Genomic DNA, 23,395 nt, shown 5'->3' with positions numbered 1-23,395 from the left:
ATGAGTTGAATACATCTTTGACTCCTTTTCATTCTATATTTGCATAAGAGTCATGTTACTTTTTGAAACATATACGCTGATAATCTAGATGGGCCTCATTCCACTAGTAGGGAAAATGAGTCTTAAGGTCTTAGTCTGAGGTCCTCCTCATCTATTGTCTGCTCTTTTCCACACCCTCCTCCCATCCAGCTGCCTTCCACTGTTCTCCTCTCTCCTCCGCTCTCACCCCCCACCCCCACAACCTGGCCCATCATCTTTCCCAGGTCCCTCAACTCAGTCAATCCATCCAACGCTGGGTCAGAATGGTCCGTGGCTGCAGTCGTCAGGAGAAACATCTGGCCCCATCACAGTCCCAGCTTCAGTTGAATCCATGATGGTTCATGGAAAGATAATGAGGGATAAAACCTGGAGCCCACAGAGCAGCTGTTTCGCAGTGTGCTGGTCTCCTCTGGTCTCTGCTGCTGCTGCTAAGTTGCTTCAGTCGTGTCCGACTCTGTGCGACCCCATGGACTGCAGCCTACCAGGCTCCTCCATCCATGGAATTTTCCAGGCAAAATGTTCCTAATTCATGCGGAACTCCTCCTGTAATTCCAATTGGCCTCTTTCTGAAATACACAGTATTGGTTTCCCCTTTAAGAGTTTAGGGATTAGGGGAGAGGCTGGGGGCAGTTTTGAGCCCAGGAAAGAAAGTTTAGTCCCAGCCTTGCTCAAATGGGGCCCTGATTCAAGACCAGGATTTGGGATGCGGGAGGGGCTGGGCAGAAGTAGATGGAGGAGTCCCCGTGGAATTGGCCAGAGGGTGTCTGTGTGGCCCCAGTCTCGGTGGGGAGTGAGTGACGGGTGGGCACTGTGCTCAGCCCTTCAAGTGGAGTGTGTCATCTGATTCTCACGATCCCCTGTAAAGTAGGTATTCAATAGTATTCCCTTTTTGCAGAGGAAACACGGACCAGAGAGGGTGATGTGGCTTGCCTTAAGGTCGCAGAGCTCACGGAAGCAGTGCAGAAATTGTTCCCAGGTCCAGCTTAGTGGGGTGTTGGAGCTGGCTCCCATCCGCTTGTAAGAGCTAATCATCAACACTTCCCGACTATGTTCAGTGACATTCGTTGGTAGCTTGACATTGGCCATGGTGAGACAATGCACACCATGAAAACTGGCAAGCATTACAAATCTGGGTTTCCGCCACTTTTGGATAGCTGGTTGTATGCATTTACCAGTGCACAGTGTCTGTTCTATTTAAAACGTCCTGTGTTTATGTCACCAGTGGTTGTCAAACACAAGATACGCATCAGAATTGCTTTTGGAGAACTTGTTTTGGAAAGTACGGGCCATTGAGAATGTGGGGTGGGGCTGCAATCTGTGTTTTGAGAAGCTGCTCATCTAAGCTATTACTCCTGACCGGGAAACACACAGAGACGGCTCTGGGCTTAGAAGCGGAGACCTGTGGAGTCAGAGATGGAGAGTAAGGTAGGGGACACACAGGAAAGAGGCCTCTCTTCCCACAGCTGCTCCCTGAGAATGGCTCACTGGGCAGCCCCAGGTGATGGTTATGAGCATAGATTGTGAGGCCAGGCCATCTACTCTCCTTACTTCACCTGCCTCATCTGCAAAATGGGTATGAAAATAGTACCTGCCATATAGGGTCATCCTGAAGAAGAAATGGGTTAATAGACATACTTAGAACATGTCTGGTGCATGGTAGACATCACAGAAATGCTGATAAATATTCATATTCTGCCTTCTCTGGCAGCAGGTTGTGACAGCTAATTGACTTGCCCCCCAGGACACGACTGGGTTCTTGGAGGAGAGGAGCAGACCTGAGTTGCATCCTTCCTGCCTTACCTCTCTTGGCAATATAAAAACAATCACATTGAACTAACATTTACTGAGCACCTACAAACCTCAGAACAGTTTGTAAGTGCCTTATGTACACTAACTCACTAAATGTACATTTCTGCCTTACAAGAAAGGTGTTATTATCACTCCATTTTAGAGGAAGGAACTCAGTCACAGAGAGGTTAGATCTTTTGCTCACGGTTGTACACTTGTGAGCAACAGTGTCAAAACGAGTCTGCCAGCTCCCAAGCCCTCCTTCTGTCCCATGACCAGCCTTCAGTTCCCACCCACTGGGTATTCCAGTCACCCTCTACATGGCATTCAGAGGGGTCTTTCTGAAGAATAAACCCAACCCTGCCACTCCCCTGCTTGGCATATTTCAATGGCTTCTTCTTGCCTTCTCAGAATAAAGCACAAATTCCTTAGTGTAGTTTGCCAGGCTCTGCACCCCTCCAGCCTCGCTTTTCTTCCCACCGCCTCTCAGTTTTTTGCCCCAGGAGCACCAAACCATTTTCGCCTCCCTTCCCCATTCCTCGTGGCCCCTTTCCCCATCATGCAGCTTCTCTGTGCCAGTGTCTTTGTGTGTGCTCTGTCTATCTCTGGGCTGGAACATCTGTCTTCTCAACCCTTCTTGAGTGGGTTCACTCTGAGATTCAGCTCAAGTGTCACCTCTTCTGTGAAGCCTCTCGTGACTACTACTCTAGATACACATGATCAGGTGGGTCAAAGGTGCTTCTGCTCTTATCTTGGGACATTTTGGCTCCCATCTCACTCATGATAACTCTCTATGTCTGCATTTGTCTCCCCTAGAAGCTCCCATACCAAATACTCCCATCAATCAAAGTGGATAGAAGGATCAGCTGGCTGGGTAGCTCTCTGGGAAGAGCCTGGAAATGAGAGAGTAGAATTTCATAACCTCCTCTCAGAGGGAGCTTTCTATGGGGCTAGAAGTTAGGAGTGATTTGGTAAATTGCCTGGGGTGGTGGATGAGCCCCTCAAGGGACTGCTTTAGAAATGACAGATCTTCCCTAAACTGCCTTTGAAGAAGGTGGGTCTGGGGAGATGGAGGGATTTTGCTTTGTAGAGTGGTGAATGCAAGTTTGGGGCCAGAGCTGAATTGCCTGGGACACAGAAGAAAAGCTGAGCTCTGCCCGCAGGGGGCGCCCTTCTCACTCTTCCCCTGTAATGAGGCTCAGCCTCTTCTCCAACTCAGTGCTGATACCCAAAGCCTGAAAGATGCCCATCACGAGTCTACCTAGGGCCTCCTTGACTTGGCTCACCTCCCTGAGGACCAGAGGCCCTCTGGACTTAGTGGGGAGGGCAACATCTCTGGCCTTGGTGGGGCTCGGGTGCTGGCGACGTCAGCCCTTCCAGTTTCCAGACGCAGTGCTGGGTTGGCTGACAGTCACACAGTGGCTGTGGCCAATCACAGCCTGGGAGGGGGCATGATGGGGTGTCGCTGCTGGGGTCATCTTCATCCCTGTCACTCTGAGCCTGGGCTCAGCTGCAAAGTGTTGCAAGGCTTGTGGCACCGAGTGCCACCATCCATGTGACATGAGGGCAGTGACAACGGGGAGCTGGAAAAGAGGCCTCTTTGTCTGGCTACAATTTTTTGTCCAAACTGCCCTGGGCTGAGACCCCATGTGCTGTACACAGTGAACTGTGCACAACCTTGCCGCTTGGCAAAAAGTTGCTGTTCTCCATGCCAAATGTTGACACATTGAATTCAGTATCGACGAGGGACCTTTTAGAAACATTCAGCATAACATAATAGACTAATTCATTAGCACCCCATGGGTCTGACTGGGTAGAAGCTGAAGCTCGGAAAACATCGCCTTAAGGAATGACAGATGAAAATATCTTTCCCATGATATAACTGTTATTGCCGGGAAGTGGCATTAATTGTGATTGCTTATCTATTAATTTATTATAATTCTTTTTTCACCTCCAGGCTTTTACCTACACATGACATGGACCAGGGGCTCAGCTGGGGCTGATTAACGTGGGGTTATCTGGGAATGGCTCAAAGCTGGCTGGCACAGATAATGGCAGCTGGGGTAATTAAAATGTCTTCTGCGTGGGAGAAGCAAGTTTGGAGAATTATTTTGAGGCGAGGAATTGGTGACATGGGTTTCCTAAAGCAAAGGAGATAAATGTCAAATGCCATTGCCCTCCCAAATCCAGCCAGGACTGACCAATGAGCACCAAGAGGCAGAATCACGAGGTAGGCTCCTAAGCCAATGGAGCTGGAAGGAGGACCTTAGAGCTGGAACCAGAAGCAGAATGTGGGGACCCGGGGAACATAGCTGATGCCCTGGCATATGGGGAGCTTCTGGGAGATGCCCTGGTACCTGCCCCCTCCAACACACATGCATATTCCACTGCAGAACTGTTTATATTGCAGCAACTGTGTCTCTAGAAGGATCGGCTCTCCCTGACCCTCAGAGAGGTGGGGGGAGGGAGGGCAGTGGGCTGGAAAAGAAGTCAGGAGCCAAGGTTTCTGTCATTGATCTGCTGTGGGGCTCGGGGCAGCTCACTCAACCTCTCTGGTCCCAGGTTTCCCCACCAATCACAAACTGCTCTGTGAAAAGGAAAATCAGTAACGTGGAGAAAGGGCTTTAGAACATGTGAAGTGTGGGTGCTGCAGGGATTTGTGGAGGCTTTGTCCCCCCCATTAGTGTCAATCACGTGATGCCTGGACCATCATGGCCTGTGGAATCTGAGCCTGAGCCAGCCAGAGGAAGCCAGGCGACACTGCATGAAGGCTCTTGCTACAAGCCTAGCAGAGGGCTTTGGAGTTGGACAGCCCCAGCTGGTCAAAATCCTTGCTCTTCCCCTTTCTTACTGAGTAGACTCTTTGAGTCTCAGTTTCTACTTTTCTGTAAAACTGGAAAAGTCATACCTTCCTAGGAGAGTTGTTCTGAATTTTGGATGAAATGGGGTATGCTGAGCACGTAAAAAATATAAGCAGGAGTTATTTTATCGATCTATTTAACTCTTACATAGTGCTAAATGCCACACACTTTCCATAGGGCTTTACTGATGTCAACATACCTGCTTGATGCTCAGCCTAACAGTTGTACGAGGCAGTACTGTTGCTGTGGCCATTTTACAGATGGGGATGAGGCACAGTGAAGTGAAGTAACTTGCCCGTGTAAGTGGAAGAATCTCGATTCTAACTCAGGCAGATGGGTCCCAGAGTGCATGGTCTTCACTCTTGCTATGATGAGGATGCTGATTTCACCGATTACTTTCTACTTTGTACTGTGTTCACTCATTCAGGCATCAGTGAGCACCTACTGTATTCCAGGCTCTATTTGGTCACTGGCGATACAGAGGCAGACTGGGCACTATCCTTGATTCTCACACGCACAAAAGAAGCCCACCAGCTGGTGAACTTTGTGTTGGATCCGCCTCTAGACAACCCCCCACCCCTCACCTAAGGGTCTAGCTCGGTACCTGGGGCCTTGAGAGCATAGGTATATGGCTGCTGGATAGTGAGTAAATGAAAGATTGAACGGAGGATATGTAAGAGCAGGGAAAGCAGGGACTTCGCTGGTGGTCAAGTGGTCAGTACTCCAGCTTCTGCTACAGGGTGTGTGGGTTTGATCCCTAGATGAGAACTGAGATCTCACATGCTTCGAGGCAAAGACCCCCCAACCCCCCCAAAACAAACAAAAACATAAAAATTTAGGGAAAGCAGACACTCTGTGAATAGGATACTGCCCCAGGGTGCAAGGATACGTTGGCCCTGCCCTTCCCTCTGGGACCTCCAACCTTGACCCCATGCTGGCAGTGCCGTTAATGTGGGGAGCCACCCGTGTCACCAGGGTTGTATCTTCCCCAGAGTCTTGCCTAGAAGGTCAGGTCAGACCATGGGGCTGAGAGTTCAAAGCTTCAGCTCCCTGAGGGGACACCTCTCTGGTCTTGGAATGAGGGCATGAGCCAGGTGGAGATGCCTTTAATAGACTCTCTGGGGCCAGGATTGGGAGCAAGGCCCAGAGAGGACTCAAGCACGGGTCCTGTGTGGACACAGTGGATGAGGGGGTAGTACTCAGCGCCGGGGAATGAGATCTGTGGATTTTATTCCTGCCACTTCGAAAGGGACTGCTCAGTGTCCCAGTCCTTCTGCTTGGTGGCCAAGCCTTAGATTTTGTGAATCCACCGCACTCTGCCTCCCACCGTCAGACCTCAGCTGACCAGCCAAGGGGGTCACCTCCTGGGGGGGTTGCTACAATCTGGCTGATGACTCAGTCCCTATCCTGGGGGCTTTAGAAACTGTGGGGATGGCATTTATTTGTCATCAAGTCTGGAAATCAATAAGTGGGGAAGGGATGCGAAACTCTGTATCCTGGGCAGGATATTCCAGAAGGAACTGTCCAGCCCCGAATGCCTATATACTGCCCTGACTGGCACCTGGCCAGTCTGAAATTTGACCTGGGGAAGGCAGATAACACTCAGAGAAAGAGATGCTGAAAAGTGGCAGAGACCGAATGGGTCTGTTGGGATGTGACAATCCCAGGGCAGCTGAGATGAGCTGAAGTTTCCAGGGAACAGAGATCACAAGGAAGGAGCTGAGGCTGAGAGAGAAGGGACGGAGCAACAGGTAGAGAGAGGGGAATGGAGAAGCTTGGTTGAGTCTCAGGACAGAGGGTTGGACCATAAACCCCATGATGTTCAGAGTTGCTCTGGATCCAGAACGACTCTCCCTGTCTGCTCTTCGGCCTCATAGTTCATTCCTGAGTTCCTAGTGACTTGAGGTTACTTGAGTGAGACCCAAAGAGGCTAAATGTGGGATCTCAGGCTTAACTGTGTGCTGTGCTTAGTCCCTCAGTCCTGTCCAACTCTTTGCGACCCCATGGACTGTAGCCTGCCAGACTTCTCTATCCATGGGGATTCTCCAGGCAGCAAGAATAATACAGGGGATCTTCCCAACCCAGGGACTGAACCTTGGTCTCCCACATTGCAGGTGGATTCTTTACTGTCTGAGCCACCAAAGAAACCCCTGAGGCCTAGAGGCATCAGAATTATTCCCATTTTAAAGGCAAGGAAACTGAGGTCCAGGGAAGTTAAGCAATCTGCCCACGGGCACAGCCAAGAGGTGGTGGAACAGCAACTCTCATCCTTATCTGTGCCTCTGAGGCCTGCTCTCCCATCACTGCGCTGGACAGTAATGTGAAGCGGGGATGGGCATGGTCTGTAGGGGGAGCCATGGCCACCTTGGGAGGTCTGCCTGCTCCTCCCTTGTATTTTCTTACGGGGACTCCAAGGCTCTGTTAGAGCAACTCAGAGCGGCAAGGACTCAGGGAGGTGAGCCAGCAGGATGGAAGTGTGGGAAGAATGTGTTGAGTTAGCACAGGGCTAGGGCGGACGTCTATGGGTGCAGAGGTCTCAGCACCCAAGGAGCGCAGTCGGGGAATGCCAGGGCTGCCACACCTGGAGAGAGAGCCTGGGGTCCCTGGAATGTGCCCACCTTCCCAGACTTGCTCCTCTTCCCTGCTTCTAGCTTCAGATGGAATGTTGGGGATCTGATGGCTTCATCCCCAGCCTCCGATGACTTTCCCAGGAGAGAAGCCAGCTTGGGTGAATAGAATTCCAAAAGGGAATTGGAAAAGAAGATGCCTGGTCTCAGTCACCAGCTTCCAGAATCCCTTTCTCCCACCATGGCTCCTGGCAGGTCCCCAGATCCGAGCACTGGATCAGGAGAGGGAGCAAGGTGACTCAGACATGAGTAAGGGTATAGTGGCTGGGGGTGCAGAGAGGCATTGGTGCGCTGGGAAATGCTTCATAACCAGCTGTCAGGGGATGGTAGGAAAGTATCTTTTATTTGTAGCATCTGCCAACTTCTGTAGTATGAATACTCCTGCCATGGCTAATTTCAAGCTACCTGAATGATGTCATTGAATATGGAGTTAGGAAGAGATGAACACAATTGGTGCTGGCAATCAACTAGTACATAAAGGAGCATGGCTCAGATGGTAAAGAATCTGCCTGCAATGCAGGAGACCCCTGAGTCAGAAAGATCCCCTAGAGAAGGGAATAGCTACCCACTCCAGTATTCTTGCCTGGAATATCCCATGGACAGAGGAACATGGCGGGTTACAGTCCATGAGGTCGCAAAGAGTCAGACATGACTGAGCAACTGACACTTTGACTCAACCAGAATGAACCTAGGAGAGCTAACCTGTCTTTGACCTTTGCTTATGCTGTAACCTCTCTGTGGAATATCATTCCTCTCTCTCCTTAGTGAATTCCCTCTGACCCTTCAAGGCCCAATTCAAGCACCTTCTTTCCTATAAAGGCAGTCTGAAATTCCCTACCTTCCACCAGCTCTGTGGCATTGATGCCGCCTTCCACTGTGCCCCACGGCAGTCTGTCCAGGCATGTAACAGCACAAGTCTGCTGAATGAGTTAGACGTACAGATGCAGACTGGACAGGGTGGGAGTTCCTTGAGGGCAGGCCTCAGGATCAGGCATCCTGAGACACCTAGCTGAGCACAGGCCCTGGGTAAGGAATGTTAGCCAGGTGCTGGATGAATGAATGAACACAGCTAGAGGCCTGCAGGGCTGCAGCAGCAAGTCTGATGTAGATTTCAGGAGATGGTTGCATCAACAGGATGGTTAACGATGCTGTCACCTGCCCCAGACCTGGGCTGGGCAGAAGAGTCCACCTGGGGCCCAGTGACATCTGAGGGCATCTGGCTCCAAGACAGGGTGGCTGGGAGTTGGTGCCCCTTTGGCACAGGGATCTCTTTATTCTGCTGATCTCAGATCACAACTAATTATCCTAATGGGTTTAAATGGTCCTAAATGTTCTCACGGTTTGGACAAGACCCATCTGGAGCCTGCAGGTGGGCTGGCCTGGCTGACGGTGAGTGGGCAGACTTAAGCGTGGATGCTGCAGGAATCCAAAGTGGCGGCTTCTACTGTTGCATGAGGCCTGAGACCTGTGTGGAGGTGCATGGGCCAGGGGCCAAGGGTCATTGTTCTAATAACAGCGCTTCACACGAGCCAGGCACTGCCCTCAGTGCATCAGTACGCGAACGCACTCAGTTCCCACAGCAGTCCTAGGAAGCCGGAGCCACGATCGTGCCCATTTTGCAGAGGAAGAACTGACTTCTGCAAGGTCTCTCTGCCAGCAGGCAGAGGGGCTCGTGTTCACACCGGCAGGTTCTAGAGTCCCTACCCTTAGTCACAACACGATGCCCTTTCTCAAAGTGGGTGGGCCACAGAGACAAATTGCACCCTTGTCTGGGGTTACGCCTACAGCCTTAGGAAGCAAGTCCAGTCTGAATCTCCTGTAGCAACTGTCCCCCTCCCCACCCCCCGAGGCTGACCTTGTTCTGAGGGAGCCCCACCCTGACCCATGCCAGGACCCGAAGGTACGTTACCAGTGTGGTGAAGATGAAGTGGTAGTACTCGGTCATCATGCCCATGGCCATGGCCTGTGGGAGAGCAAAGCGTTAGCGCCCTGCAGGGAACACCCAAGAAGCCCCTCCTTCTCTCTACCCTGGTGTGGGGCCAGGGTGAGAACGGGGGCATCACAGGCTGGCTGGCGGTGGGCTGGGGGAGGCTGGATGCTCAGAGTGGGATGTCCTGTGACCTTGTGACCGTGACAGGGGCCGGCTGCCAGACAGCAGGGGACTTCACAGCGGAGTGTGCGGCAAAATCACAGGGGACATGTTAAACTGCAGAATCTTGGGCCGCGCTCTCCAAAGACGCCAAATTCTGCAGGGCCAGGTGGGGGCCAGCTGTCTGAGTTTTTAGGAAGCATCTCCAGGTCTGTGCACTCGGAGAAATGCTGATGGAATCCACCGAACACTGGATTCTCTAGTCCCCTGACTCCACTCAGCTGAATCCACTGTCCTAGCTCTGGAAAGATGTCTGTGGGAGCCCAAACCCCACCAACCCAGCCAGACCTAAAGAGCAGGGTCTATCCTTGGTCTGAGGCTCCCCAATGGGAAGCAGTGAGATATCCCTGCTTCCTGGGTGCTGGCTGACCACACAGCAGGCCACGTGGCTGTGTGAATTATTGTCACCCACCATCGTGAAGTCTATATTTTATATTATGTATTTTATTAGAAGCCTATAATCTATAATACTAATGACCATAATGCATTTTCTACAGAGTTCTTCAGAATGCGGGCCCACATAGTGCTCAGGGGGAAATGTCACAAGGTCAAGTGTACTTTGAAAACGCCTCTCATCTCTTCCCGGTTTTGGAGGGGATTCACAGCCGGCATCCGCAGGTGAAAGGCTGGAGCAGTCCTTGGTCTACAGTCACGCTCACCTTGGTTTAGTTCAGTGTCAGGCTGAACACAGAACCTCCACTTTCAGTTCTAGGGGTTTCCAAGTCAGCAGACTAGGGAGTGAATTCTGACTTTCTGGCTGGGTGACCTCAGGCCTAGGACTTTCCCCTGGAGCCTCAGTTTCCCTGCTGGTAAATCAAGCAGGATAATCGTCCCACTTCCCAGGGGTGTGTGTACACTGCACAGAGTCACTCCTCAGTGAACATGAGCAGTGGTGGTCTTTATTACTTGGTTCCACATGCCTGAAAAAGGAGAGAGCGCTGGGCGCCATGGGCCAGAGAACGAGGGCTAAGGGACTTCGGGAGCTTTGAGTCTCCCACTTTGAGTTTAAAGCTGTGCTGCATCCAGTGCTGACTGTGCCCTGGGCACAAAGATGAACTCCTTCCTTCACTCGTCTCACCGAATCCTCCAGAACCAGATGAAGGAGGGATCGTTCACTCCATCTATAGAGCAGGGGATGACTCCGGGGCCACTCGATCTCAGGTACACCATGCCCCAGGCCAGGAACAGGATTCATGCCCTCAACCGAGTTTTTGGCTGCTGTGTGCAGGTGTCTGGTGGGAGGCTTCCTCGGGGAAGACACAGGCTGCTATCCCGCTTGGCACCCCCTTGCAGGATTGGGCGGGGGCGTCAGGCCTTGAATAGATTCCTGGCCCCAGCTCGGCACCTCTCCCTCGGCATCCCTGCGTCCCCTCCCTGCCACCTTCCTCTCTCGGGGTCATGTGTCAAGGCCCCACAGAATGCCTCCTCCAATCACCAGGGACGCTTTCTGAGACCACATAATTGCCTTTTACACAAAGCACTGGCTCGAATCAGAGTGGTTTTGGTTTCAGCTGTGACACCCCCAGAGGGGGCTGTGAGCGATTTCATTGTTGATTTCCTGGGTGGCTGGCAGAGCTTGGTCTGGTTCCCAGCACGCCATGCTGGGCTCGTCCGGGAATGGAGGCGCGGCCAGGACTGCAAGCCGCTCTCCTCCCCCACCGTCACTGCAGAGCTGAGCAGATGGGATGCGGAGCCTCGATAAACCTCCCAGTGATCGGAGAGTGACACTGAGTGCCACAGGCTGCAGGGAATTAGTGGCTGGAAGAGGCAGTCTGGAGGCTGTGATACCCCCAAGTCTCTGTGCTTCCTCAAGTGTTCTATGCCTCCTCAGTAGCCCCCGCCTCCCACTTGCATCAGGGTGATGTGGAAACTATCATTTACTCAGCACCCTCTGTGCTCCAGGCCTGGCTGGGCCGCTGATCCATTGTCTCATCCCATCCCCACAGCAAGTCGGAGTGTCAAGACCACTGTGCCTGTTTTGCTGCTGGTGAAACTGAGGCTCATAGGGGTAAAGTGACCACCCAAGGTCATACAGCCAGAAGGAGGCAGACTAGGGATCGAACTCGGATCTGGCTGACGTCAGGGCTGTGTTTGGGAAATGGCTGGGAGAAATGGCAGGCAGATCCCAGTCTTCCCTCCCGCTGGCCGGCGCCCACGCACCTGCTTGAGGATCTGGGCAGCCATGGTGTGGCTGCAGTCGAAGATAATGCGGAATTCCCGGCCTCGCTTCATCTCCTTGAGCAGCGGGCGCGAGTCGTCAGAGTCAAGGGGGAGCTGGCGGATCTTGAGGCGGATGTTGTACCTCGACGGGGCCATGATGAGCTCCTGCAGTCGGATGAGCCCTGAGAGGTCCCGGGGCACAAAATACACACGTGAGTGCACGGACACACAGCTGCAGACACCACAGACTTGGGTGGTCACAGGTCTATGACCACACATAGACACTGATGTGTGGCCCACAGAGATTTGTGCATGGACACAGCCACATGTGTGCAGACACATGCCCTGGCACACTGGGGCACAGACCCGTGCACCCAGCTGTGCAGGCCCACATATGCACACACACATGTGTGCACACACAAACACATGCTTACGCATACACATGCATGTTGACACAGACAGGACATATGCTTGGGTTGATAGACATGCCTACACATGTAGATAAAGGTGTGTGCACACACAGATAACATGTACACACCTGTAGATTCAAAAGCAGGCACAGACAGCTAGCAAACCCCCACTGACTCCACCCCCCTGCTCCTCTCTCATCCAGTGGGTGTACAGGCTTATGGAGCCTGAATTAGAGGCCACCCCCTCCTCCTTCCCACGCCCCCTACAACACTGCAAAGCGCGGGACACAATCTCCCGAAACAGCCTCAGCAACCGGCTGCCAGAATGCGGCACAAGTGCAGCTCAGGCTCAGCTGTACCAACTGCTGGACCAGGTAAGGCCAGGGGGTATTTGTGCTGAGTCACCGCCCCCACCCCCCAGCCCCAAGAGCAGGCTCCTCTGTAAACGTTTCCCATTCTTCCAGGCTCAACGCAACCGCCTCCTCCACGAAGCCCACCCCTACTGCTCTGCCCGGAGAAGATCTCTCTACCCAACTCCCATCCTGCCCCCCCCACCCCCACCAACTCGGTGGCCTCGTCCCTCAGTGCTTGCCTCCTCGGACCTCATCACACTTTCCTTGTCCTGTCGCAAGCTCTTCAACATCAGGGGGCTAGGTCTCCACACCCCCACAGCACAGGGCCTGGCCCTTTGGTTGTACTCAGCACCAATTTCCATAATTGGACTGGCTACTGTTTTTCCTCTCTCTACACTGAAAAATCCATCCTCCACCTTGGCATTTTGCAAAACCACTTAATCTGGGGACTTCCAGGGAAAACTGAATGTCACTTCCTGGAGACAAATGGCTTGCTTAGGCCTAATTAAGTTCATTTCCGTCCGTTTCGAGGTCCCTTCTTGCTGACTCCTCTGTGCTTAGCCTGGAAACAAGCCTGCTTGCTGGTCTCTACAGCCACGCCCACCTCAGGGAGAGCTGTGGCAGCACCCGGCCAGGGTCCCGGGCAGGCCGGCCCTTCCCACCTGCTGGGCTCACTGCCCATACGCAGGGCTTGGTGTCTGCATCCTGGCTGCCCTGTCCACTCAGCCATGCTCCATTTCCCCGCTAACAGCACTCTGGTTTTCCTTCGAGGAACAACTCCTCCCCCATGCTCAGTCCACGTGACTCAGAAGGGATCTGTTCCCAGTCTAGGGACACAGAATCTGTCCCACCCCCCAACCCCAGTCAATCAGCACACACATTGCTTGAGGCATAGGTACAAGACGGATGTGAAATGCCAGTTGGTCTTATCAGATGACTCCCAGGAGTTGTGCCAGGGCAACTGGTAAGAGATAACTCTCTTTAAATTTAACTTCAAATTGGGGTGGGGGGAGTGAGTCTGGGGGTCACCACTTAGAACCTGAGAAGGATTCCAACAGGGCAGAAGTCAGGACACAGAAAGAAATTAAGCCCTAAAGATGTGTGTGTGCTAAGTCGCTTCGGTCGTATCCAACTCCGTGCGACCCTATGGACTATAGCCTGCCAGGCTCCTCTGTCCGTGGGATTCTCCAGGCAAGTAGTGGGTTGCCATTCCCGTCTCCAGGGGGTCTTCCCAACCCAGGGACTGAACCCACATCTCTTATGTTTCCTGCATTGGGAGGAGGGTTCTTTACCAATAGTGCCACTTGGGAAGCCTAAGCCCTAAAGATACTTGTTTGCAACTCTAAAGCTAAAATCATTCCGAACTTTCCAGTAAAGGAGATCAACAGAATCCACCCCTCAACCCCATCCCCTGCTTTATTTTTTTTTAGCTTAAGCTAGTTTGCGATGGATTAAAGTTCACGATCAGCGGTCTCAGTGTTCCTATCTGGACAGAGTCCTCATACACAGACAGCCCACATTGCCAGCCTTCCAACAAAAAGTCTGGGCTTCCAAAGCCACTCTGGAACACACCCCTTACTCCCATTCCTGAAGGCTGGACATCAGGAAAGCAAGCTGATTGGTATCCTTCATTCCACTCTGCTGGGGTGTGTGTTAGTCACTCACTCGTGTCTGACTCTGTGATTGTAGCCTGCCAGGCTCCTCTGTCTGTGGAATTCTCCAGGCAAGAATACTGGAGTTTGTAGCCATTCCCTTCTTCAGGGGATCTTCCCAACCCAGGGATCGAACCTGGGTTTCCTGCTTTGCAGGCAGATTCTTTACTACCTGAACTACCAGGGAGTTATCTCTGCTGGGGAGGACAGAGATATTTGTCTGGGACCTAAGCCTCCCAAAGAGCTTCCAAACAAGCTTTGCCATGACTGTGGGCATCAGGAACCCCTGGCCCCCTGGATAGTCTCAGATCCAGGTGTGTGGCTGGGAGAGGGCTCTGGAGTCCTGGAGGGATCTGGACTAAACAGGGGCCCCAGTACCTCCTAATACCAGACTTGATGGGGGCAGGAAGGGGATATCAGGTAATCTTAGCAGAGGAGGGAAGGGCCGCAAGCTCCCCCCAGACACACACCTCCATCCTTACCCTCCCTCCTCAATGAATCCCGGAAGTCCTTGGTTTGGCTGAATGCTGCTGCCTGCTCACACCTGTTACCGTGCGAGGCTCTGAGTGCAAACTTTGCTCCTACTGGCTCAGTGTTCAGGCACAGCATCAGTAGGCACGTGGGCTTTGGGGACCCAGGACATGAGGACAGGGACAGTGTGGATGCTGGAGGAGAGCCATCAGAGCCTTCTCGTCAGCCAAGTTCATTGCCCCGTGTAGTACACAGTGACCCACATTCTCTCACAGCAAGTGTCAGAACTCCTTCCCGTCAGCGTATTCCCGAAGGAGACCAGAGGCTCATCCTAACCCATCCCAGCAGAGGACTAGGTTCTTCGTTTGCCTGAGATGAGCACTCCTTCCTGGCTGCTTCCCTAATCAATCTCTCTCAAAATATCTGCAGTGAATCATGGTTGTTGAAGTCATGCTTTTCACTTACAAAGCACTTCTGCTTTCATTACCCTATTTAACCATCTCCCTGTCCTAGAAGACATACAGAGTAGTTGCTTTGGTTCCAATATTCAGATAAAGAAACTGAGGCCCATAAAGGTTAAGTGATCCTCCCAAGATTCTGCAGAATGTTAGCAATGGGATCCAAATTCAAGACCCAATCTTTTGGGCTCTTAGGCTGGGCCTTTTTTTTTTTTTTTTTTTACCTCAGCTTTTTTTAAGCCCCTTTCCTTCATTCTTGATATAAATTTGCCTTGTGCACAGATTAGGTTTGCATGGCAAAACTCAAAGGGCAAACACTGTTGGTCCCTGGAATAATCATTTTTGATATTCTGTAACTGATGACTTGACATCCTGAAATCATGGGCCAAACTAATGACCAAAGTTGTTTGTATCCGTAGCACCTGTCTTTTCCTGGGCATACCAAAATCATATTATAAACTCTTCAGTCACAAACTCCCAAATCTGGGTTTTGCTTCCTACCCCATACGGGATGTTGGCGCCTAACAAATTCCACCTAGTAGTAATAGCGGCAATCTTATAGCTGTTCAGTCACTCAGTCATGTCTGACTCCTTTGCGACCCCATGGACTGTAGCCCACCAGGCTCCTCTGTCCACAGGATTTTCCATGCAAGAATACTGGAGTGTGTTGCCATTTCCTTCTCCATGGGATCTTCCTGGACCAAGGATCAAACCCACGTCTCCTGCATTGGCAGGAGAATTCTTTATCACTTGAGCCACCGGGGAATAAGTAATAAAGGCTCTAAAGTAATAAAGGCTCTTGCCTGTGTCTTCCCCTTGCTCCTACCTCCTGACCAGCCTTGCATGTGGCCCTAGGTGCCATGATGTGCCCCCTTCAGCTTTTAGGGAACTGTAAGTAACAACCCATCTTTTCATGCCATCGACCTCTCTGTGTCGTCACTTAGTCATATCTACTCTTTAGATCCCAGGTACATTTTAAAGCAGTCCCACCTGTAGTGGATTGCAGTGACGACTCCAATTTTCACCCCTCCCTACATCCACATCCTTCGCTGTGTAACTTTGCAGTGCCCTCTAACTGTGGGCAGGTGACTTGCTCTACCCACGACGCTGGGCTCAACTGTGTGAACTGTTTTGGCCAATGGGGTATCAGCAGGCATGATGAAATCAAATGCTTGAAATGGAATTGTACACTGGTTTTGTTCTTTTCACCTCTGCCATCGTCATGACCACATGTACGGGTTAGCCTGCTGGAGGATGAAAGCTCAGCTACCCCATCATCTCAGCCAAGGCTGGCCTATTTCAGCCAACACTGAGCCGACCCCCGGGCAGGTGAGTGATCCAGCTGAGACCAGAATAACTGCCTGGCCAATCTCATTCAGTCACTGACTCTACAGACTTGTGAGCTAAACAAATGCTTATTATTTCAAGTCACATTGTTTTGGGGTGGTTTGTTATACAGAATTATTATCGAAATAGATAACTGATGTCCCCTCTTCTAGCGTATTAAGAGAACCATTGATTTTGGTGGCTGTGTGCCAGCCCTAAGAAATGACTCATGGTAGGCAAAATCACAGAGAAGGCAATGGCACCCCACTCCAGTACTCTTGCCTGGAAAATCCCATGGATGGAGGAGCCTGGGAGGCTGCAGTCCACGGGGTCGCTAGGAGTCGGACACGACTGAGCGATTTCACTTCCACTTTTCACTTTCATGCGTTGGAGAAGGAAATGGCAACCCACTCCAGTGTTCTTGCCTGGAGAATCCTAGGGACAGGGGAGCCTGGTAGGCTGCTGTCCATGGGTCACACAGAGTCGGACATGACTGAAGTGACTTAGCAGCAGCAGCAGCAGGCAAAATCAATCAGTAGGAGTCCCATTCCTATCTGAATGGGATGTTTAGAGTGGTGGACACAGACTCAGTGAACTGTATAGGGTGGTATGCTGGAAGGGTCTAAGACAGATTTTCCTCCCTGAACAGGCACAAATCACATTAAGAAAAATCCCTTTGTCTTCTACCTCTTTCCTTCCCACTTCCTGGGGTATCATCATGTGAGGATCTGGTATTTGGAGCTGGAGCATCTTTATTGTGACCATGACGGGGGAAGTTAAGGGAACTGCAGTGATACTGATCCAGCATCCTGACTCTGATGAACTGCTACACTTGTCCTGGAAAGGCCCATCTCTAGACTTCTTGTCAGTGAGATAACTAAGTGGCTACTGCTCCAGTCAATTTGAGTTGGGCTGTTACTTAGAGCCAAAATATCCTACTGGAAACAACCCCCAAAGCAAACACAGTCAAAGCCTGCTATTAAGTGCTTCCCACTTCATGGGCTTGATGACCCGCAAGCTGTCCCCTTGAAATATCCTGGTTCTGGGAGCATACTTCCTACTAATACTATTCCTCATCAAAGCCATATTATTGTTTGACTGAATCCAACACTGAATACCTAGTAGCACCATTACTGACTACCCTGCGTTTTAAAATGTTTGCTGAATTGAATTAAATATCAAAATTGAATTAAATGATAAATACTGAAGGGAAAAGTGTGTTGGGCATTGGGAAAGGTGAAGAAATGAAGATGCTACCCCATCTTCTTTTAAAAAGTTAATCATATTGTAGGGGAGTGAGTGCCCACACAGAAGCCGCTGGTCATCAGAGGCAAGCATACAGTCAGAGCTAGACATCTACGGGGAGAGGAGGTTCCAGATCTCAGCATCTGCCGGGACCAGTCTCATCAGGACCACCTTGATGCCACAGCATCTTCCTCTGCAAAGCCTCTCTCTCTACCTGCATCCAGCCTATGGAGGCCCCAGTCCTGCTGGGCAGCAGTTTATGTGAGTGTCTACTGTGGCCACTCCGTGCCCATGACACTCCTACATAATGTCAATATGATCCGTTCATATCTACTTCTTCTCTCCCATGCTGGCCCCAAGTTCTCTTCCAAGCAACACTTTTGTGCCTGCCTGGACCAAAATGGCCACCTCTGTCCCAGTCTTCTTGCTCCACATTCTCCCTCTAACTCTCTGCACATTGCTGTCAGTTCAGTTCAGTCACTCAGTCTCGTCCAACCCTTTGCAACCCCATGGACTGTAGCATGCCAGGCTTCCCTGTTTATCAGAAACTCCTGGAGCTTGCTCAAACTCATGTCCACTGAGTCAGTGATGCCATCCAACCACCTTATCCTCTGTTGTCCCCTTCTCCTCCTGCCTTAAATCTTTCCCAACATCAAGCTCTTTCCCAATGAGTCAGTTCTTCGCATCAGGTGGCCAAATTGCCTAGCTGTCAGTGCCACCCTCTAAAACTCTGCTTTTATTATTCTATGTCTTTGTTCAACAACACTCAGTGGTCCTCAGCCACTTACAAGATAAAGTCTGAACTCTGAAGCTAGACTGTAGAGACCTTGCCCACAGCCTGACACACACCATGTATCTGACCTTTTCCTCCCACCTACCGTACTGGGACCCCTTGCTGTTCCTCCCTTGTATAATGCCTCATGACTCCTCTTCCTGTCCACCCATCCTCAAGGCCAGGCTCATGTCACTGTTCCTCTGGTGTCAGCCCACACTAGCCAAGGTCATGGAGCCTCCCCTCCCCAAGTGCTTCTAGCTCTGACTGTATGAACATGTCACTTGGTTCTTAGCTATGATGGCCTGGAAAAGACCAGTGAGCTCTGGGTGGGCACTCACTCCCCTTCAGTATGACTAACTTCTCAAAAGAAGATGGGATAACTTCATCTTTATTTCTTCTTCCTTACCAGGGCCCAACATGCCGTTTCCTGCCATATTTAATTATAGTTTATTTCCATTTTATTTTCAGCTCAATTCAACTCAACAAATATTTAAAAAGTATTCATTGTACCAGGCGCTGCGCTAAATGCCGGAGGCACAGAAGGTTCATGGTCTGGAGGCAGAAACAGGCTCCAAGACAGACAATCATTCATAGTGGTGCGTAAAGACAGACAAAAATACAGGGCTGCGGCAACGCAGGCCGAGACTTAGAGCTGGGCAGCAGTGCCTCGATGGCTGGGGGCAGTGAGCAGGGGTCGGGGGGATCTCTGCCATCCAGGATCTACCATTTGGCGCTTCGGATAGAGCAGGAACTCAAGAGATGCTTGTTGAATCCCAGTTAACGAAACAACTTCTGAGCATCTCTTCTGCGGGAATCTCTCCCCATACCCTGACTCCCCATTAGGAGGTAATCAAGAGCTGACATCGAATCACAGGGAGCTGAGCGCTGGAGGGCTCTCTCCAAACTGGCTGCTATAGTGCTTGACTTGTCACATGGCAGAGCAGGACCAGATGGGTTAAGTGACTTGCCAAGGTCACTCTCTAAGAGCCAGGGCTAAGAAACGTCTTGGGACTTGAGTCTTTGGAAAGAATGAGGCAGAGAGGAAATTGCTGTGTGCTGCTCAGCTATTAAGTACAGGGTCAGCCCACATCATGCTCTGTTTGGTTTGAATCCAGAGTCTGTGCTCACAGCCCCATAGCACAGAGCTGGATGTGTGTGCTTCTGGTGAGAATGTGTGAATATGAGGGTGTAGGCAGGTGTGGGCGTGGCCATGCAGGTGTGAGTGCAGATTGGAGCATGCTGCCAGGGTGGGGGTGGGGGCAGTTCAGGGCAGGTGTGAAGCAGCTTGGGTGAGTGTGGCTGGTGCACACGGGGTTGTGGGTGAGTGCAGGGCGAGCATCAGTGTGACTGGATGAGGCTTGGGTGTAAGTGTGGACAGGGCGGCTGAGCTGAACAAGCAGCCAAGAACCCGATCCCGGGGCTCTGCCACCCTCACCCCCTGCTCTTGGTGCAGCCAGGCGTGGCTACTCACCAGTGCTGTCGTCATAGACCACAGTGGCCGACCGCCACTTGAGATACTGCACCAGGTCGAGGATGGCGTGGCTGAGAGAGGCGTAGTCCGGGTACAGGTTCACGTAGAAGGTGTCTTTGTTGTCCAGTGGGTGGTGCTTCCACCGCAGCTGGATGTGGGGCACCTCCAGCGCGTTGCAGATGGATTGGACGGCATTGGTGCAGGAGCCCTGGGACGGCCCGAAGATGGCCACCACCCCCAGCGCCAGCTGGTCACAGGCTGCAACAGGAGGAGGGAGGGAAGGACAGTACAGGGGTCAGTGCTGTCTCGTCAGGCAGCCGGGCACTGTGAGCACGAGGGGCTGTGATCCTGCTGATCCCTCTGAGGCTGCATCACTGATGAGCTCTCTGAATCTCAGTTTCTGCATCTCAAAACTGGGGTTGTAATAATCCCGGCCTTAGAGAATCATAGGAAAGTTGAATGAGATAATGAGTATACACTGTGGAGGGGAATGTCAGTTGGTGTAGCCACTATGGAAAGCAATATGGAGGTTCCTTAAAAGGCTAGAAGTAGAGTCACCAAATGACCCTGCAATCCCACTCCTGGGCATGTGTCTGGAGAAAACTCTAATTCAAAAAGCTATGTGTACCCCATTGTTCATCACAGCACTGTTTACAACAAGACATGGAAACAAGCTAAATGTCTATCAACAGAGGAATGGATAAAGAACATGTGGCATACAGAGGCACATGCATGCGTGCACATGTGTGCGTGCACACACACACACACACACACACACACACACACTGGAATATTACTCAGCCATAAATAATGAAATAATACCATTTGCGGAGATTATGCCAATTGCAAATAATGCCAATTGCCAGAGATTATCATACTAACTGAAGTCAGACAGAGAAAGACAAATATCATGATACCACTTATATGTGAAATCTGAAAAAAAAAGATACAAATGAACTTATTTACAAAACAGAAATAGACTCAAAGACACAGAAAACAAATTTATGATTACCAAAGGGGAAAGAGGCATAGGGATGAACTAGGAGTTTGGGATTAACAGATATACTCTGCCATATGTAAAACAGATAATCAACAAGGACCTACTGTACAGCACAGGGAACTATACTCAATATTATATGTGTGTGTGTATGTGTGTGTGTGTATGTGTGTGTGTGTATATATGTATGTGTGTATATGTGTGTGTGTATATGTGTGTGTGTATGTGTGTGTGTGTATATGTGTGTATATGTGTGTGCGTGTATATGTGTGTATGTGTGTAGTTCAGTCACTTTGCTGTGTACCTGAAACTAACACGACATTGTAAACCACACTGTAATACTTCAGTTAAAAAAAAGACAGCACAGCACTCATGAAATAGAAATGATGATCGCTGTGTCAACAGTGCTTCACACAGTATCTGGTGCTTAACTGACAACTGCTGAGTGAATGGAGGCTGAATCCCTGCCTTCAAACAGCTACTCATCCTGGGGGAGGCCCAAGGGCTTAGGCAGGTCAGAAGGCAGATGCTTCTGGGAAGGGCAAGAAACAGTGGGCACAGCAGAAGCATGAAATGAGTAGGAACCAGAGCAGCTGGGGCTCAAAGCAGGGCATAGGCTCATGCAGGGACCATGCCTAAAACAGCCATAAAGTGGGACCTCAGGGGCGGTCATAGGGAGGGCTCCCCAGGAGCCACTGCCCTTTCTCTGGCAACTATCTCTAGTTTTCCTTTGGGCTCCACTGCCTTTCCCACTTCCAGCCTCTGAGAGGTAGGGCTACAGGCTCTAGCTGAACTGTTCACTCACCACCCCCAGGCCAGTCATTGGTTTGGAGGCTGGTCATGTGACTAGTTGGAGCCAATGGGATGGCATGAGATCTCTCACTGAAAAGGGGAAACTTCCTGCTATAACTGGACCTGGGAGGAGGTAAGACCTGGAGGTAGTGTAGGCCTCTAGTGCTCACAGAAAAACCCCGGTGCTTTTCTGTGAATGGAGTCATTGTGGAGGAGAGCAGAGCTAAGAGACAGAAAGAAATGTGGGCCCCGTGATCAAGTGGCACCCTGGACTTCCGTTACCTGAACCAATACGTGCTCTTTTTGCTTAAGCCAGTTAGGATTGGCTTTCTGTCACTTGCAACCCTCACTGCAGCATGAGCACACCCACCAGCTTGTGGCCATGGGAATGACACAGTGTGCACATATATGAGCACATGATGCATGTGGGAGGAGGCAAGACATGGATGAACAGTGCATTCACACATGTCCTGGCTGCCTCAAGGGCCTCTGGGAAAGACCTTCTGGGCTCTGACCCACCCCTAAGGTTTGCAAAGCCCAGGGCCAGAGATCAAATAGAGGCCCATGTATCAAGTGGCTAAATACTTAAATACTTTAGGTCAAGCTAACAAACTGTTTTATAAAACATGCCCTTTCCTTCTACCTTGGCAAATATGCTCAAAACAACCTGGAAAGTCAGGTGAGAATGGAGACTTCTACTCAGTGATGTGGGGAGGGGTGGCCCCAGCTCCCCCACTCACTGCCCCCTCCTCTTTGATCACTAGTTTCATACTGAACCATAAAGGGCCTTGAACTCATCATATGGACACCCTACTTCTTATGTCCAAGCTCTGTCCACACCCCTTACAAGGAGCTGTCTGTTGGTTACCCCTAGACAGGGCCAAGAGTATGACCATGGCAGCATGGCTGTACCTCCAGAGGATGGCACATGTAGGCCTGGAGGCCAGCACAGAGCCAACTGGGCAGAGGACTGTAAGAGGGATCTTGAAGGAAAGGATTTCGATCTTGACTGTGCGATGGTAAAGGTAACTGCCATGACAGTTACGACAGTCATGATGGTGTCTTCAGACCACGTTGTGAGGCTGTTGATGATGATGGTGATGGTGGGGGTGGAGTGGTGATGGTGCTGTAACAACGGTGGGACGGTGATGAGGGGATTGACGATGATAAATATGCCAATGTCACGCAAGTAATGGTGATGACAATGGTAGGGATGAAGATGGTGATGCAAGTGCTGATGAGAGAGGAGGTGATGACCATGTTGATGGTGATAACAGTGATAGTGGTGATGATGTTGGCGTGGATGAGACTGGTGATGAAGACGCTGCTGTCACTGCAGTGCTGCTGCTGCTGCTGCTCCTGGCAGTGCTGATGCTTCAGGAGTGGAGGTGATACCACGACTACGGTGGTAATACTGACTGTGGTGATGTGCACTGGTGTTGAGGTGTTGATAGCGGTGATGACAGTGTGATATGATGACAGTGACCACACTGGGTTTCATTCTGCCAGAGATGCAATGACTGGGTCCCACTGTTGGGTTATAGGAGGTATAAGCCCTGCCTTTCACCTATTCCTTCTCTGTGACCTCTCTCCACATCCCTTTTCCCATCCCCTTCATGTTCCTTCCACTCTCTTAGGGGCTTCCGGCTTGGAAGAATACTGCTGTCCCAAAGGGACGAGAGTAGGGTTATAGCAGCAGCAGCTTTCTCTCCAGATGTTTCCAGGGCAGCAGCCAACTCTTGTTCTGGCAGCTCTGAACACACACAGCAGTAATTACATTATTTGTGACTTCAATTTTGAATCCATTTTCTGGTCATTTTA

General features: G+C 51.0%; 1 protein-coding gene across 1 annotated transcript in view; it reads right to left on the bottom strand.

Moving 5' to 3' along the window:
- Positions 1–23,395, bottom strand: part of GRIK3 (glutamate ionotropic receptor kainate type subunit 3) — a 243,473-nt gene that overhangs the window by 63,709 nt on the left and 156,369 nt on the right. Inside the window, exons 3-5 of the mRNA NM_001206003.1 lie at positions 19,786–20,043; positions 11,625–11,806; positions 9,225–9,278 (exon numbers count right to left, since the gene is read on the bottom strand). Of these exons, the coding sequence (NP_001192932.1) occupies positions 9,225–9,278; positions 11,625–11,806; positions 19,786–20,043 (494 nt within the window). The remainder of the gene's footprint in view (positions 1–9,224; positions 9,279–11,624; positions 11,807–19,785; positions 20,044–23,395) is intronic.

The sequence above is a fragment of the Bos taurus genome, chromosome 3 (genome assembly GCF_002263795.3).
Source record: "Bos taurus isolate L1 Dominette 01449 registration number 42190680 breed Hereford chromosome 3, ARS-UCD2.0, whole genome shotgun sequence".
In the NCBI taxonomy this organism is placed as follows: domain Eukaryota; kingdom Metazoa; phylum Chordata; class Mammalia; order Artiodactyla; family Bovidae; genus Bos; species Bos taurus.
Note: the sequence above shows the minus strand (reverse complement) of the source record. Positions and strands in the feature narration are given on the sequence as shown.